This window comes from Dendrobates tinctorius, unplaced genomic scaffold, assembly GCF_039654945.1.
Source record: "Dendrobates tinctorius isolate UK_male_01 unplaced genomic scaffold, ASM3965494v1 ptg000157l, whole genome shotgun sequence".
NCBI classification, from domain to species: domain Eukaryota; kingdom Metazoa; phylum Chordata; class Amphibia; order Anura; family Dendrobatidae; genus Dendrobates; species Dendrobates tinctorius.
In genome coordinates this window covers 15,011,930-15,027,740 of record NW_027361824.1, presented here as the reverse complement: position 1 = coordinate 15,027,740, position 15,811 = coordinate 15,011,930, and the positions used below count along the sequence as shown (strand labels likewise).

Below are 15,811 nucleotides of genomic sequence, written 5' to 3'. Positions count from 1 at the left end.
GCAACACATTATGATGCCCCCTCACAGTAGGAGGACCCGATAGTGACCACACACAAGACCTCGTAATCCCCTCACACAGGATGAGGAATGGACCCAACAGTACTCCACCTACAGTATCGTGGCTCCCACAATTCCTACCACTGTATGATCCCCTGAAACAGCATCAAAGCCACCACACACACTACTATAACCCACACAGCCCCTTACAGATTTTGAGGACCCGACAGCCCCAACCACACACAGTATCATGGCCTCCATACTCCATGTGATGCCCTCACACTTTTCTGAGGATGCAGATACAGTTGAAATTCAGATGCAGGGGTTGCAGTGCCGCTCAGATTAGGTCATAGCGGCCACGTAATCTGCCGCTATTAGTGGTTCACCACTACATGCAAGTCACGTTCCATGAACAAATTTAATCGGGCGTCTCTGTCATTTAGATGTGATTTAATTATGTCCTGCTGAATCTCATAAAATACATCCTTTCCGCTGGAGAACCTCAGGATACACATCCTGACTGCTGCAGAACCTCAGGATACACATCCTGACTGCTGCAGAACCTCAGGATACACATCCTGACTGCTGCAGAACCTCAGGATACACATCCTGACTGCTGCAGAACCTCAGGATACACATCCTGAATGCTGAAAAACAGTTGTTGCAGTGTGTATCGTTAGAGACTCTCTGGCTGTTATAACCTGCTACAATATGATGCATATCCAGACAGTAGATTCTGGCAACATTTCTGAGGAGTCATAGCCCATTCCTCTCAAGGAGTGGCCCCCAGGTCAATATTATTCTTTTTTTTGTACTGCAGTAGCCATTATCTCCCACCAAATCGTTTTTTGGGGGGCTTTGGGGTTCAAGCCAGGCGACTGTGATGGACCAGTCAGAATTTTCCAGGGCTTCTTTTGAAGGCAAGCATTGATAGACTATGAGATATGGGATCATTGTCCTGTAGGAAGGTCCGATGATGCCCAAACTTCAACTTCCTTAAAGAAGACATGCTGTTTTTTCCAAGGAATTCCTGATACTTGTTTGAATCCATCTTTCCCTCCGTACTCTATAGGTTTCCAGTGTCAGAGGAAGCAAAGCAGCCAGATAGCATCAAAAGCAATCGTCATACTTCACTATGAGCATTAGCGTCAGCAGCCTAATTCACAGTAGGCATCAGTGTCATTGGATTACTTCAATATAGGCATCACCAAGCCACTGCCATGGTTCACTATAGATGCCACCTCTCTACCACCATGCTTTACTGAAGTCTTCACTTAGCTACCACCATGCTTTACTTTAGTCATATCCATGTCTCTACCATTCTTTACTGTAGGCATCATCAAGCCACAGCCATGCTTCACTGTAGGCATCACCAAGCCACAGACATGGTTCACAGTAGGCTTCCTTGAGCCTTTCTATGCTTCACTGTATGCATCCCCCAGCCACTGCCATGCTTCACTGTAGGTATCACTGAGCCACTGCCATGCTTCACCGTATACCTCACCAAGCCCCTGCCATCCTTCACTGTAGGAATCACTCAGCACCACCATGCCTCCCTGTAGGCATCACCAAGCGCCTCAGATGCTTCACAGTAGGCATCTCTGAACCACCACCATGCTTCACTGTATGTGCCTTACTGTGCAAACTGAAACCTCAGTACCTACTGCAACCAAATCTCGCTGCAGGTGTTTTGCAGTCACACGAGGGGATTTGACCACCAGCTTTCTAAGGTAGCCAGTGACAGCTTTCTCTTTCTAGCACATCCAGGTAGCGTAGCCAATGTTCCTATAATTCTGAAGTTGTGACCTCCACAGCTTCCAGCTGCATCTTTATGAACATTTAATACCTTTGCATCTTTTTTGTATCCTTTTCCCCGCTTCTGCAATGTAGTGATTGATATTGTTTCTTAACTTTTTAGACCACTCTAACTACTTATTTTAACATCCAATAAAGTATCACAGTAAAAAAAAAACCCCAGTAAAACCTGGTATCTGATGTGTTTTATCTCAGGCACACCTAATGTAAGTAATGAAGCCCTTGATTATTGCATCCGGTGCTGGAGACAAATGTGCACTCGTATGGGGGATACTATTTCTGGGTTGAATAATCCTGACATTGCAGTAGTCAGTATTGTTGGCATGTTGTAATAAATTTGGAGAAATATATATATATATATATATATATATATATATATATATATATATATTAATAATATATATTATTTTATTAGTTGTCTTGAGACATTTACATTGTTCTTGTTTGATTAATTGCAAACAGCAGAAAATTTGTAAAGTTTGCTAATAAACCAAATTTGCAGTTCCGGTTGATTCTTTCAAATTGCAACTACACATCCTGACTGCTGCAGAACCTCATTATATACTGTACATCCTGAATGTGGCAGAACTTCGGATTGCATGTTAATTGAGATGCTCTGTTTTCTTTTCTTGCAGAGCATTGTCCAGGACCTCTGCCTCCCTGGCCTTGAATCAGACGCAGCACTGTAAACAGCTGGATGGTTTGGTCTCTTCCCAGATGCAGCTCTGTCGAAGTAACCTGGAACTGATGCAGACAATCATCCAGGCAGCAAAAGAGGTGAAGAAAACCTGCATAAAAACCTTCTCCGATATGAGGTGGAACTGTTCTTCCATAGAGCTGGCTCCGAACTTCAATCAGGATTTAGAAAGAGGTAAGAGCATGAAATAACTTATAGAATTGTCCTTATACCCTGATATGTTTGTATAGGAATTACTCATCCCCCTATATAAAAGTCACTACTATCTTATAGTAAACCCTCTTTATATCAGCAGCTCTATACTCAGATGTTTAGTGAAGCAGCTCTCACCCCCTCTCACAGCGGGAAGCCCCAGCATGATCTCTAGTGACAGTAGCAGATGGATTGCATCCAACCAACTAGCCGCATGGAACCAGACTCTTATTTTTCTGTAAAGGTGGAGAAATTCACCACCACCCACACTCAGCAGTCAGCAAATTCTTCTGTTCTGGCAATTGTTTTGATTGACAGAAGGCTAGGCTTCTCGATAGCTGCAGTGCCCCTGAAAGCAGTCAGTATGAGGGGAGATGTGAGTCATTTGGTCAGGCACAAAGGCGTAACGCCAAACTCCTGGTCGCTAATGCAAAATGGGGTCCATCTGTTTTTGGGTCCCATCAGGTACAAGGACCTGAGCGCACAACTGCTTCCACTGCACCCCCTATAGCCGAGCCTGGACCATGTTAGGGCATGCAGTGAGTCTTCTCAGATTGGGCACATGGTTCTGTGAAAAAAAATAAAGGTTTGTGAATAAGCCCATTGACTAGTATGGATCCATACAACATCGTGGTCTGAGAACAAGTGAATGTGAAAACCAAAGAAGTGAACAAAGAGAAGATGAAATACCAGTCTTTATTGATCAAATATCAAAGTACAAAGATAAAAATCAGGTAAAAGGTGTTTCATATATACAAGGACGCAGAGGAATGACCTGGTAGGAATAGCTATATGACCAAGATTAACTTACCTTAAGGAGGGACCAAGTCCACACAGTAGAGTGGGGTAAATCAACGCTATGGGGTGGGGTCAAATCAGCCCTGTATGTTGGACCCAAATAAACACTCTGGGGTGGGGTCAAATCAGCCCTGTAGGGTGGACCCAAATAAACACTGTGGCGTGGGGTCAAATCAAATGTGTAGGGTGGACTCAGATAAACACTGTGGGGTGGGGTGAAATCTGCAATGTAGGGTGAACCCAAATAAACACTCTGGGGTGGGGTCAAATCAGCACTGTAGGGTGGACCCAAATAAACACTGTGGCGTGGGGTCAAATCAAATCTGTAGGGTGGATTCAGATAAACACTGTGGGGTGGGGTCAAATCAGCACTGTAGGGTAAACCCAAATAAACACACTGGGATGGGGTCAAATCAGCATTGTAAGGTGGACCGAAATAAACACTCTGGGTTTGGGTTAAATCAGCACTGTAGGGTGGACCCAAATAAAAACTCTGGGGAGGGGTCAAATCAGCACTGTAGGGTGGGGTCACATCAGCACTGTAGGGTAAACCCAAATAAACACTCTGGGGAGGGGTCAAATCAGCACTGTAGGGTGGGGTCACATCAGCACTGTAGGGTAAACTCAAATACTCACTCTGGGTTTGGGTTAAATCAGCACTATAGGGTGAACCCAAATAAAAACTCTGGGGTGGGGTCAGATCTGAACTTTAAGGTGGACTCAAATAAACACTGTGGGATGGGGTCAAATCAGCACTGTAGGGTAAACCCAAATAAACACTCTTGGGTGGGGTTGAATCAGCATTTTAAGGTGGACCCAAAAAAAACACTTTGGGATGGGGACAAATCAGCACTGTAGGGTGGACCCAATTAACCACACTGGTATGGGTCAAATCAGTATTCAAAGGTGGACCCAAACAAACATTCTAAGGTGGGATCAAATCAGCACTGTAGGGTGACCCAAAATAAACACTCTGGGGTAGGGGGTAAATGTATTAATGTATATTTCTAATACTTCTACATGTGGCATATAGTAGAAATCTATTATATTGGGGACAATGGGTCTTTCGACTCTGTTGCCACCATCCAATAATATATACAGAGGACCAGTGTCCAGATTAAGTTTGTTCAGCAAAACAAGTCAAATTCTGAATAGGAACCTAGAAGATGATACATCAAAACTAGAGGAAGGCCGTGTAGATTTCCCTGTTTTGGCTACAAGCAAATGATTCCATCCATCATGATCCGTCATTGTCTGGAACTATAGCAGCGGAGACAGTGACTTACTGAGAGTCTCAATCAGAGAGATTCAGACAATTTTTTTATTTTTGCTTAAAAAAAATCCAAAAAAGTATCTAAAGAACCAATGAAAGTAAGCAGTCATCAAGTTCAACCCATCATCAGGTAGTGTATTTGGTGGCAAAAAGGGCATTCCGTAGTTTTTGGATTTTCCTGGACTGGATTGTAGATTGAAGCCTCACTGAGTGAGAGTAAAGGGAGACAAAAAAAATAAAGATAAATGACTGACAGGTTAGGAGGAAGCAGGAGATGGAAAGAAATACGGGAGAAAAACAAAAATGAGATTAAAAGATAAAGAGGGGTGAGCAAGAGGTAGGCACCGAAAACCAAAACGAGTCTAGGAGTCATACATAGATAAAAGTAACAAAACGAATATAAATGTCCACAATCGGGAAAATGTAAAATACAACTTTTTATCATTTGATATAAAATACAATAAAATAAATACCTTAATAAAGGTAAGAGTATTTAGAAAACAAAAAACTATAAATATTCTGATGGGATGTAAAAACAAATTAAAAAATAGAAAAAAATTAAAGGCCAATCATTTGCAGTATTATACATATGTATAAAACTATTAGGCCGGGATCACACATGCGAGAAACACGGCCGAGTCTCGCATGTTAGTACCCGACTCTGCCACCGGCACTCAGGACCGGAGTGGGCGGCTGCATGTATTGCTATGCGGCCACACGCTCCTATCCGAGTGTCGGGTATTAACATGCGAGACTGGGCCGTGTTTCTCGGATGTGTGATCCCGGCCTTAGATTAAGTACAGTACAGAAAATAATAGTAAAAAAAAAATATTTTTATGAAAGGATGTAAATGTTATAAAAAACAAAAAAAATGCATGCTAAAAAGTTTGCAGATTTCTAGCACAGGTGACTTAGGTTCCTGGCCATGGTTTGGCAAATCTCACAGCATCTTAGGAATCTATGACGTTATTTTGGCGCATTGGACCCCTGATGAGGCCAGAATTAATACGGGTGCCGAAACCCTAAGATATTGCAATAGTCTGATGCTGCCCTGTAATGAGAAGTCTTAAGGAGGCAACGTATGAACCCAAGTCATCATTCTTTCCGCCTTCTTTTTATCGGAGTAAAAATGTATTTTGTAGGCATTTTTACACTCCAACTAAATTCATTACGGCTTTTGCACCATTTTATACTTGTTTTCGGTCGGTCATTGTCATTGTTTTTGGATTTGCTGATCAATGTAGACATGGTTTTCATTACCGTGATGTTTTCGGTTACTTGTTTTTGTTCTTACCCTATTGGAGTACAAAACCTGTTTAATTTTTTATTAAAAGGATCGTACAAGATTTTAATCTAAAAGGTCACAAAAAAAAAAAGACAGAAAAGAAAAAAGCAGAAAAAGAAAAACAAGTCAAGTCGAATTCATGTACGAATCTACACGACCGGTCTACACAAACGTGTGTGGTGGCTTTTTTTGGACGAAGATAAGATTATCTAAGAACAAATCAAAAAAGTAAAAACTTTCCCAAAGCAAAAAATTATGTTTTCTTTTTTCCTTCCCTTCCTAAATGTAATCTTAGTACAATTACTGCGAAAAGGATCAGAATGAAGACGTAGCAGAGTATCGGGTCACTCGTGCTTGTTTTGGCCACATCGAAAATCACAGACCTTGGTGTGAACTCTCGACCTTGTGTAGAAATCGCACACAAACCAGCAAAGTTCCTTTTAAAACCACATTTTGATGACAAGAAAGGGCAGAAAAAAAAACAAGCCATGAAGGAATGAAGGTGGGGGTAAAATGCAAAAGGTTAAATAAAAAACAGGAGATCGGAGAGAGGATGAAGGTGAATATCAGCCATTTTATATTTTGCATTTTTGTCGTCAATTTTTCTTCTTTTTTTTTCAAGGAGAGGAGAAGGCAGCTTTTTTTTCGCTTTTTTTCCCCATAACGCACATAATATTGATTTTTATGTACATCCAGATAATAAATTAAATTAAGCAAAAAAAAATAACAATATGTAAAAAAAGGATGTTTTTAACAATTAATCAGAAAAACATAAAAGTGGTGAACAGATACTGATTATAAAGGATATCACAGCTCTGTGTTTAGTGATACTGTGCATCTTAATGATGTGAAAAACAGCAGAATCTGCAGCTCTCCCAGGACTTGCTATCATATTGTAAAAGTGGAACTGAGGCAACATCAGATTGTAATCTAAAGTATACAATGCAAATCAAATTTAAGTCCTAGATTATCATTTTAATATTTCCAGGGACGTTTAAGCTCAGTAGAGACATGTAATTAACAAAAAGTACAGACCTTGTACAACAGAATATCCCATCACAACCAACCATGAGAGCGTTCATGTAATACTACCCTTATTATGGAACAGGTTCTACCCTTATTATGGAACATGTTCTAATTCAACATTACTCCCCATGTACACAAGTATACGTACTGAAATCAGGAGTCAGAGGCGTAACTAGAGGTTCAGCTTAGGGGGCGAGAAACGTTTAAATGGGTCCCTAACCAGGTAAGTCTGTGTCACACTAATGCCGACGTCCCTGCGTGCTCCTTCTCCTACCTCCCAGCAGGGACGCCGACATACTCACCGTCTCTGCGGGCTCCCTAATTTTTAAAAGGGCCAGCACGCGCACTTTGGAAACGCCCCCAGTCATAGAATCATACAATCATAGAATCGTAGAGTTGGAAGGGACCTCCTGGGCCATCTGGTCCAACCCCCTGCTAAAAGCAGGATTCGCTAAATCATCCCAGTCAGATGTCTGTCCAGCCTCTGTTTGAAGACTTCCATTGAAGGAGAACTCACCACTTCTCGTGGCAGCCTGTTCCACTCATTGATCACTCTGTCAAAAAGTTTTTTCTAATATCTTATCTGTGTCTCCTCCCATTCAGTTTCATCCCATTGCTTCTAGTCTTTCCTTGTGCAAATGAGAATAAAGTTGATCCTTCTACAATGTGACAGCCCTTTAGATATTTGTAGACAGCTATTAAGTCTCCTCTCAGTCTTCTCTTTTGCAAACTAAACATTCCCAAATCCTGCAACCTTTCCTCATAAGACAGGGTTTGCAGACCGGTCACCATTCTGGTTGCTCTTTTCTGAACTTGCTCCAGTTTGTTGATGTCTTTTTTAAAATGTGGTGCCCAAAACTGGACACAATATTCCAGATGAGGTCTGACCAAAGAGGAGTAGAGGGAAATAATGACTTCACGTGATCTAGACTGTATGCTTCTGTTAATACATCCTAGAATTGCATTTGCCTTTTTTGCTGCTGCATCACACTGTCAATAGCTGGGAGGCATCAAGTATATAAGGCACCCTCCCCATTAGGAAGGTAGGGGCCAGAGCAATATTCTCCATTCAGTGGTTTTGTGCAGCTAGTGAGTTGCCAGGTCCCTGTGTCCCATACTGTGGTAGTCTGAACCTTTTCCTATAACCCGTGTTGTTTAGCCCTAAACCCTGAAGCCACTTCAGTGGTGTCTGTGCCTTGAAGCCGCACCTGTGCTACCTGAACCATAACATTGCTCCTGCTGTACCCGAGCCTCAAGCCGCTACCATGGTACCTGAACCCTGACACTGCTCCCTGCAGTACCTGAGCCTGAAGCTGAACCCACGTTACCTGAACCCTGATTCCGCTCCCTGCGGTACCTGATCCTGAATCTGCACCCGCGATACCTGAACCTTGATGCCACTCCTTCGGTACCTGAGCCTTACACCGCTCCAGCGGTACCTGAGCCTGAATCCGCACTCGCAGTATCTGAATCGTTACACCGCTCCCTGCAGTAACTGAGCCTGAATAGGCACCCGTGATACCTGAACCTTGATGCCACTTCTTCAGTACCTGAGCCTTACACCGCTCCAGCGGTACCTGAGCCTGAAGCTGCACTTGTGGTACTTACATAGTTACATAGTAAAATAGTTTTGAAGGCTGAAGGAAGACCTTATGTCCATCTAGTTCAGCCTATTTTTAGTGCAGCTGTTCTGCATTGTTGATCCTGGGGAAGGCAAAAAACCCACAGAGTAGAAGCCAATTTTCTCCATAGGGAAAAAATTCCTTCTCCTAAGCTGCGTCAACCATCTACCTATAATATTCTGTTATTCGTAACCTTCTATACTGTTACTCACAAGAAAAGCCTCCATTCCTTTCTTACATTCATTCAGTGAGTTGGCCATCACCACTTCCTCAGGAAGAGAATTCCAGAGCCTCACTGCTCTTACCGTGAAGAACCCTCTTCTATGCTGGTGCAGAAATTGTCTTTCCTCGAAACGAAGAGAATGCCCCCTTGTTCTTGTCACAGTCCTTGGTACAAACAGTTCATTGGAGAGATCTCGGTATTGCCCTCTGATATACTTGTACATATATATTAAGTCTCCCCTAAGTCTTCTCTTTTCTAGAGTAAATAGACCTAATTTTGATAACCTTTCTGGGTATTGTAGTGAACCAACTCCATTTATCATTTTAGTAGCCCGCCTTTGAACCCTTTCAAGTTCAGTAATGTCTTTCTTGAGCACCGGCGTCCAAAATTGCACACAATACTCCAAGTGTGGTCTGACGAGTGATTTGTACAGAGGGAGAATTATGTTTTCATCTCGTGTCCCCAGACCTCTTCTAATGCATCCCATGACCCTATTTGCTTTGGTGGCAGCTGCCTGACACTGGGCACTCCAATTTAGCTTCTTATTGACTAAGATGCCTGTCTTTTTCCATGTCTGATTTCCCCAGCAGTTTCCCATTTAGTAAGTAATTGTAGCATCTGTTTCTCCTTCCCATGTGCATAACCTTACACTTATCTGTGTTAAACCTCATTTGCCATTTTTCAGCCCAATTTTCCAATTTACTCAAATCTGTCTGTAGTTGCAAACTGTCCTCCTTTGTGTTAACTACCTTACATAGTTTTGTATCATCTGCAAATACTGATATTTTACTGTGTAAGCCATCCACTAGATCATTAATAAATATATTAAATAGTAGAGGGCCCAATACAGAACCCTGTGGTCCCCCACTAGTAACCCTGGCCCAATCTGAGGATGCCCCATTAATAACCACTCTTTGCTTTCTATCACTAAGCCAGCTACCTACCCATCTACACACATTTTCCCCTAGCCCAAGCTTTCTCATCTTACTTACCAATCTTTTATGTGGGACAGTGTCACATGCTTTAGAGAAGTCGAGATAAATGACATCCAATGATTCTCCTTGGTCCATTTGAGAGGTTACATCCTCATAGAAGCTGATCAGGTTAGTGTGACAGGAGCGATCCTTCATAAATCCATGTGGATATGGAGTTAAACATTTATTAACAGTGAGATATACCATAATGGTATCCCTTAGAAACCCTTCAAAAATTTTACCCACAACAGATGTTAAGCTTACCGGCCTATAGTTTCCAGGTTCCCTTTTACACCCCTTTTTGAATATTGGTACCACATTTGCTTGCCGCCAATCAAAAGGAACAGACCCTGTTTCTATAGAATCTTTAAATATAAGGAATAGAGGCCTGTCTATCACATGACTTAACTCCCTTAATACCCGAGGGTGAATGCCATCAGGGCCTGGTGATTTGTCAATTTTCATCTTACTGAGGCGGTCCTGCACTTCTTCCTGGGTTAAGCAGGTGATACTTAATGGGGAGTTTACATTATCACTCTGCATTTCCCCTGGCAAATCCTTTTCCTGTGTGAACGCTGTTGAGAAAAAAGTATTTAAAACATTTGCTTTTCCCACATCGCTCTCTATGATTTCACCCTCATTGTTCTTTAAAGGGCCGACACCATCAATTTTAATCTTTTTACTGTTTATATAATTAAAGAATAGTTTGGGGTTTGTTTTACTTTCCTTAGCAATGAGTCTCTCAGTTTCCACTTTTGCTAAATGTTTTTATTTTTTACACATTTTATTTTTTTCTCTATAACTTTTTAATGCTTCTTCATTGCCTTCTTGTTTTAGCTTCTTAAATGCCTTGTTCTTGTTATTTGTTGCCCTTTTTACATCCTTATTTAGCCACATTGGTGTTCTCCTGTTCCTAGCCCTTTTATTTCTGTACGGTATGGCTAGCTCGCAGTGGGTGTGTAAAACTGATTTCAATATTTCCCATTTATTTTCTGTGCTCCTATTTTTGAGGACATTGTCCCAATCCATTCGGCGAAGGTCCTCTCTAAGCTGATCACACTTTGCTTTCCTGAAATTCAGCGTTTCTGTAACGCCCTTCCAGGGCACCTTACTGAAGGAAAAGTGGAATTGTGTTATATTGTGGTCACTGTTCCCTAGGTGCCATCGACTCGGACTTCTGTTATTCTATCTGGCCTGTTGCTTAACATTAAGTCCAGAAGGGCTGTCCCTCTAGTTGGGCCCGGCACAAGTGGTGACAGATAATTATCCTTGGTCACTGACAGAAATTGGTTTCCTTTCTGAGATACGCAGGTTTCGGTTTCCCGGTCTATGTCGGGGTAGTTGAAGTCCCCCATAATAATCACCTCATTGGGATTTGCTGCTTTGTCTATTTGTTTCAATAATACATTTTCGGTGGTTTCTGTTATATTTGGTGGCTTATAACAAACCCCTATGAGGATTTCATTACTTTTCCCTCCTTGTATCTCCACCCATAGAGACTCCACCTCTTCATTTCCCTCTTGTATATCTTCTCTTAGTCTGGGCTTTAAAGTGGACTTTATATATAGACAGACTCCACCCCCTTTCCTTTTTTTTACGATCCCTCCTAAACAAATCATATCCTTGCAAGTGAGCAGCCCAGTCATAGCTGTTATCTAACCATGTCTCAGTTATTCCTACTCGGTCGTATTTTTCCTCATACATTACCAACTCCAGATCTTCCATCTTATTGGTCAGGCTTCTTGCGTTGGTCAGCATGCAGGAAAGAAGTTTTGCTTCCTTTTTCTTAGCTTCCTTCTGAGTACCGTGTCTTGGGTCCTCTGTACCACATCTAGTATCCTTGATTAGTTTGTCCTTCTGCTGCATGTTCTTGTCTGCTGTTTTTCCTCCCATCCCCCTCTTCTTCTAGTTTAAAGCCCTCCTGATGAGTGTGGCAAGTCTTCTGGTGAATGTGTGTTTCCCAGGTTTTGTGAGGTGTATCCCATCTCTTGCGAGAAGTCCATCGTAGAGGTAATTCACACCATGGTCCAAGAATCCAAATCCTTGCTGCCTGCACCACCGTCGTAGCCAGTTGTTCACCTCTAGTATCCTTATTCCATCTTCTGATGCCATGGCCATCGACTGGGAGGATTGATGAGAAAACAACCTGTACGTTCCGTTCCTTTATTTTCTTCCCCAGAATTTCAAAGTCTTCGCAGATAGTTGGTAGGTCATTTCTTGTAGTGTCGTTTGTGCCTACATGTATCAGTAGGAAAGGGTAGTCGTCCTTGGATTTGAGGATAGTTGGTATCCTGTTGGCCACATCCTTGATTTTTGCTCCTGGGAGGCAGCATACTTCTCGTGTGGTTATGTCCGGCCTGCAGATAGTTGCCTCCGTGCCTCTTAGTAGTGAGTCGCCCATAACTACCACTCTTCTTTTCTTTCCAGACGCACTGCTTGTTGCTCGTGAGTGTTTTTGAGTGTCATTTGTTTCCGCTTTTGTTGACAGAGTAACTTCTTTTGTTGATAGTGTGTCTTCTCTTGTAGATACGGTATCATCCTGAGCTGTGCCATTTTCGTTCTCCAGCATGAGGGCTTCACATTGGTTGCTAAGCTGTGTGGGTGGTGATGACCACTTGATCCATTTGCTTCTTTTCGTCATATGGCTCCACTTTTCAACCTCTGTATGTGCTCTGAAGCTTTTCTCACTTTCCATTTCCTGAATGGTTGCTTCTGCTTCATCTAAGAAGTCCTCATGTTCTTTAATTACCTTCAATGTTGCTATTCTTTCTTCCAGTCCCTGCATCTTTTCCTCTAAGAGGGCAACAAGTTTGCACTTCTGACAGGTAAAGTTGAGTTTTTGGGCCGGAAGATCCGTAAACATGTAGCATGTGTTGCAGGTGACCATGTGGATGTTCTTCTCTTCCATATTGCTATTGCTGATGCAGTCTATGAACCCTGACACAGCTCCCTGCGGTACCTGATGCTAACACAGCTCCTGCGGTACCTTAGCCTGTAGCCGCTCCCGCCGTACCTGAACCCCGATGCCACTCCCTGGGGTATAGGAGACTGACACTGCTACTCCAGTTCCTGAACCTGAAGCCACTCCAGCGGCATCTGAACCTGTAACCGTTCCTGCGGTACTTGAACCAGCACCAGTGTCTATCCTGTTTAGTATTCCAGAGTCCATACAGTCGGAGCCTACTCCAGTATTTGAATCCCATCTCCTACCCAGTGACCCAGAACCTATACTGTCTGAACAGTATCCGAATCAGGCACTGCCAGTGACTCCAAGTCAATGTCTGTGATTTTGACCCCAGGGGTCAGCTGCTGCAGTGTCAGGGAATTCCCTGGAGTGATACCTGGCGACTCCCTGCAGCTCAAGTCTAACTCCACCATCAGGATCTCTAGTGAACACCAGGTAGCCACTACGCTACGCCCCTTCTAGGTCAGGCCGGCTCCATGGCACAGTGGGTCCACGAACCACATGCGTTACACCCTGATTGCAACTATGGTGTTGTGCACTATTATAGGAGAACCTCACTAGATGACCACGCTGTTGCTGAAAACAAATTTTTATATCATGTAAAGACCAACACTAATATTACCGCCATACGGTGACCATATACTGACAGATACCAGTCCGTTAGAATATGTAGGAGATCACAGTACAGTTATAGATAGTGATTTACTGCTGACTTTCTTTCCGGTGGAGAAGTTCACTTTTCCAGTCTTTTCCGTCTGGCCCAGACCACCATGACAACTTCTGCAGCCAGGACTCGTCTGCAGAGAATACAACAAAGAAACATCTGACTTCTTCAGCCCCATCTCCATCTATTCCCAACCTGCACAAACTCCACATTCTGCTGATACCCCAATAATGAGCCGCTGCTGCCATATGCGTCCACTCTTCGCCAGTCCTTACATTGGCTGCCCATTCATTATAGGATCCAATTCAAAGTACTTTTTCTCACCCACAAAGATCTCCACAGTGCGGCACCCCCCTACATCTCCTCCCTCATTTCTGTCTATCGGCCTAACCAACCGCTGCACTCTGCAAATGACCTCGGCACTAATCCGTACCTCCCACTCCTGACTCCAAGACTTCTCCCACGCTGCGCCAACCTTCTGGAATGCTCCACCCCAAGAAATTAGGACTATCCACAATTTGCATAGTTTTAGGCTCTCCCTCAAAACACATTTGTTCTGAGTGGCCTATCACGATCCCTTACCTAAGTCATTTTATGTGTAAAGCCCCTGTCACACACAGCGATCTCGCTAGCAAGATCGCTGCTGAGTCACTAGTTTTGTGACGCAACAGCGATCTTGTCACGCCGGAGCCACCATTACCGGCGCCAGCGCCGCCTGTCTCACTGGGTCCCGCTGCTGCTCCCAGAGTCCCTCCTCAGATCCCTGCGTACCGCTCTGGCCGCCGCGCTCCACCTTCAGCCTCCCGTCCTGCAGCCCGGGGGATTCAGCACGTGGGGTCCTCTGTTATGATTGAGTCACCGAGGAGGAAAAAACAAAACACAAGCTCAGCCCAGAAAATCAGAGAGGTTGGAAACTAGCGAATTGCAGACCCCTAATCCTATCACACAACTAGCAGACGGGAATCCAGTATCTTCTCTACCTCATATTCCATGTTACCTTCAACCAACACAGGGTCAGGAGGTGCCGCCATAGGAACCACTGGTTCAACAAACCTCTTCAACAAGGACTTATGAAACACATTATGAATCTTAAATGTGACAGGAAGAGCCAACCGAAAAGAGACCGGATTAATAATCTCCAAAATCTTGTAAGGTCCAATGAATCTAGGTTTAAACTTTGGAGAAGCCACTTTCATAGAGATATTCTTTGATGACAACCAGACCATATCACCCACCTTAAACCGGGGACCAATGGCCTTAAGCCGGTTAGAAAACCGCTGGGCCTTTTCCTGGGAAAGAGACAACTTATCCACCACTTGGTCCCAAATCTGCTGCATTCTTTCCACCACAGTGTCAACCCCTGGACAGGCAGAAGACTCCACCTGCCCTGAATTCCCAGCTTGGAACAGAAAGTCCTCCAAAATCTAGACACAAACTGAACTCCTCTGACAGATACAATGTTCTCAGGAATCCCGTGCAAGCGAACCACCTGTTGCAAAAACAAGGGCACCAACTCTGAGGAAGATGGCAACTTAGGGAGTGGTACAAGATGGACCATCTTAGAGAACCTATCACAAATCACCCAAATAACAGTCATTCTCTGAGAGACAGGCATATCAGAGATAAAATCCATTGAAATATGGGTCCATGGCCTCCTGGGCACCGGCAAAGGCATCAACAACCCACTAGAGCGAGAACAAGGTTTAGACCGAGAGCAAGTCCCACAGGACTGCACAAAATTACTGACATCACGAGACAAGGCGGGCCACCAAAAAGACCGACTCACCAAATCTCTAGTACCAAAAATACCTGGATGACCAGCCAACGCGGAGCAATAAACCTCAGACATCACTTTCCTCCTCCACTGGTCAGGAACATATAACCTACCACTGGGACAACGCTCAGGCTTATCCTCCTGAAACTTCTCCAGAGCACATCTCAAATCAGGCGAGATGGCAGAAAGAACCACCCCCTCACCTATGATGGGAGCAGGCTTGGTCACAATAGGAGAATTAGCCAAAAAACTCCTAGAGAGGGCATCAGCCTTAAGGTTCTTAGTGCCTGGGAGAAAGGAGACCACAAAATCAAAACGTGTGAAAAACAAGGCCCACCTGGCCTGTCTCGGATTCAAGCGTTTAGCCGACTCAAGGTAGATCAAATTCTTGTGGTCAGTGAGGACCACAACTTGATGTCTAGCTTCCTCCAACCAATGTCTCCACTCTTCAAATGCCCACTTCATGGCCAACAGTTCTCGATTCCCCACATCATAGTTGCGTTCCG

At 43.6% G+C, this 15,811-nt stretch overlaps 1 protein-coding gene across 2 annotated transcripts in view; it reads left to right on the top strand.

The window, feature by feature from the left end:
* The window catches only part of WNT11 (Wnt family member 11), a 179,845-nt gene that overhangs the window by 56,087 nt on the left and 107,947 nt on the right, over window positions 1-15,811 (top strand). For both annotated transcript variants that reach the window (XM_073548609.1, XM_073548608.1), the window contains exon 3: window positions 2,448-2,683. In XM_073548609.1, coding sequence (XP_073404710.1) covers window positions 2,448-2,683 — 236 coding nt within the window. The remainder of the gene's footprint in view (window positions 1-2,447; window positions 2,684-15,811) is intronic.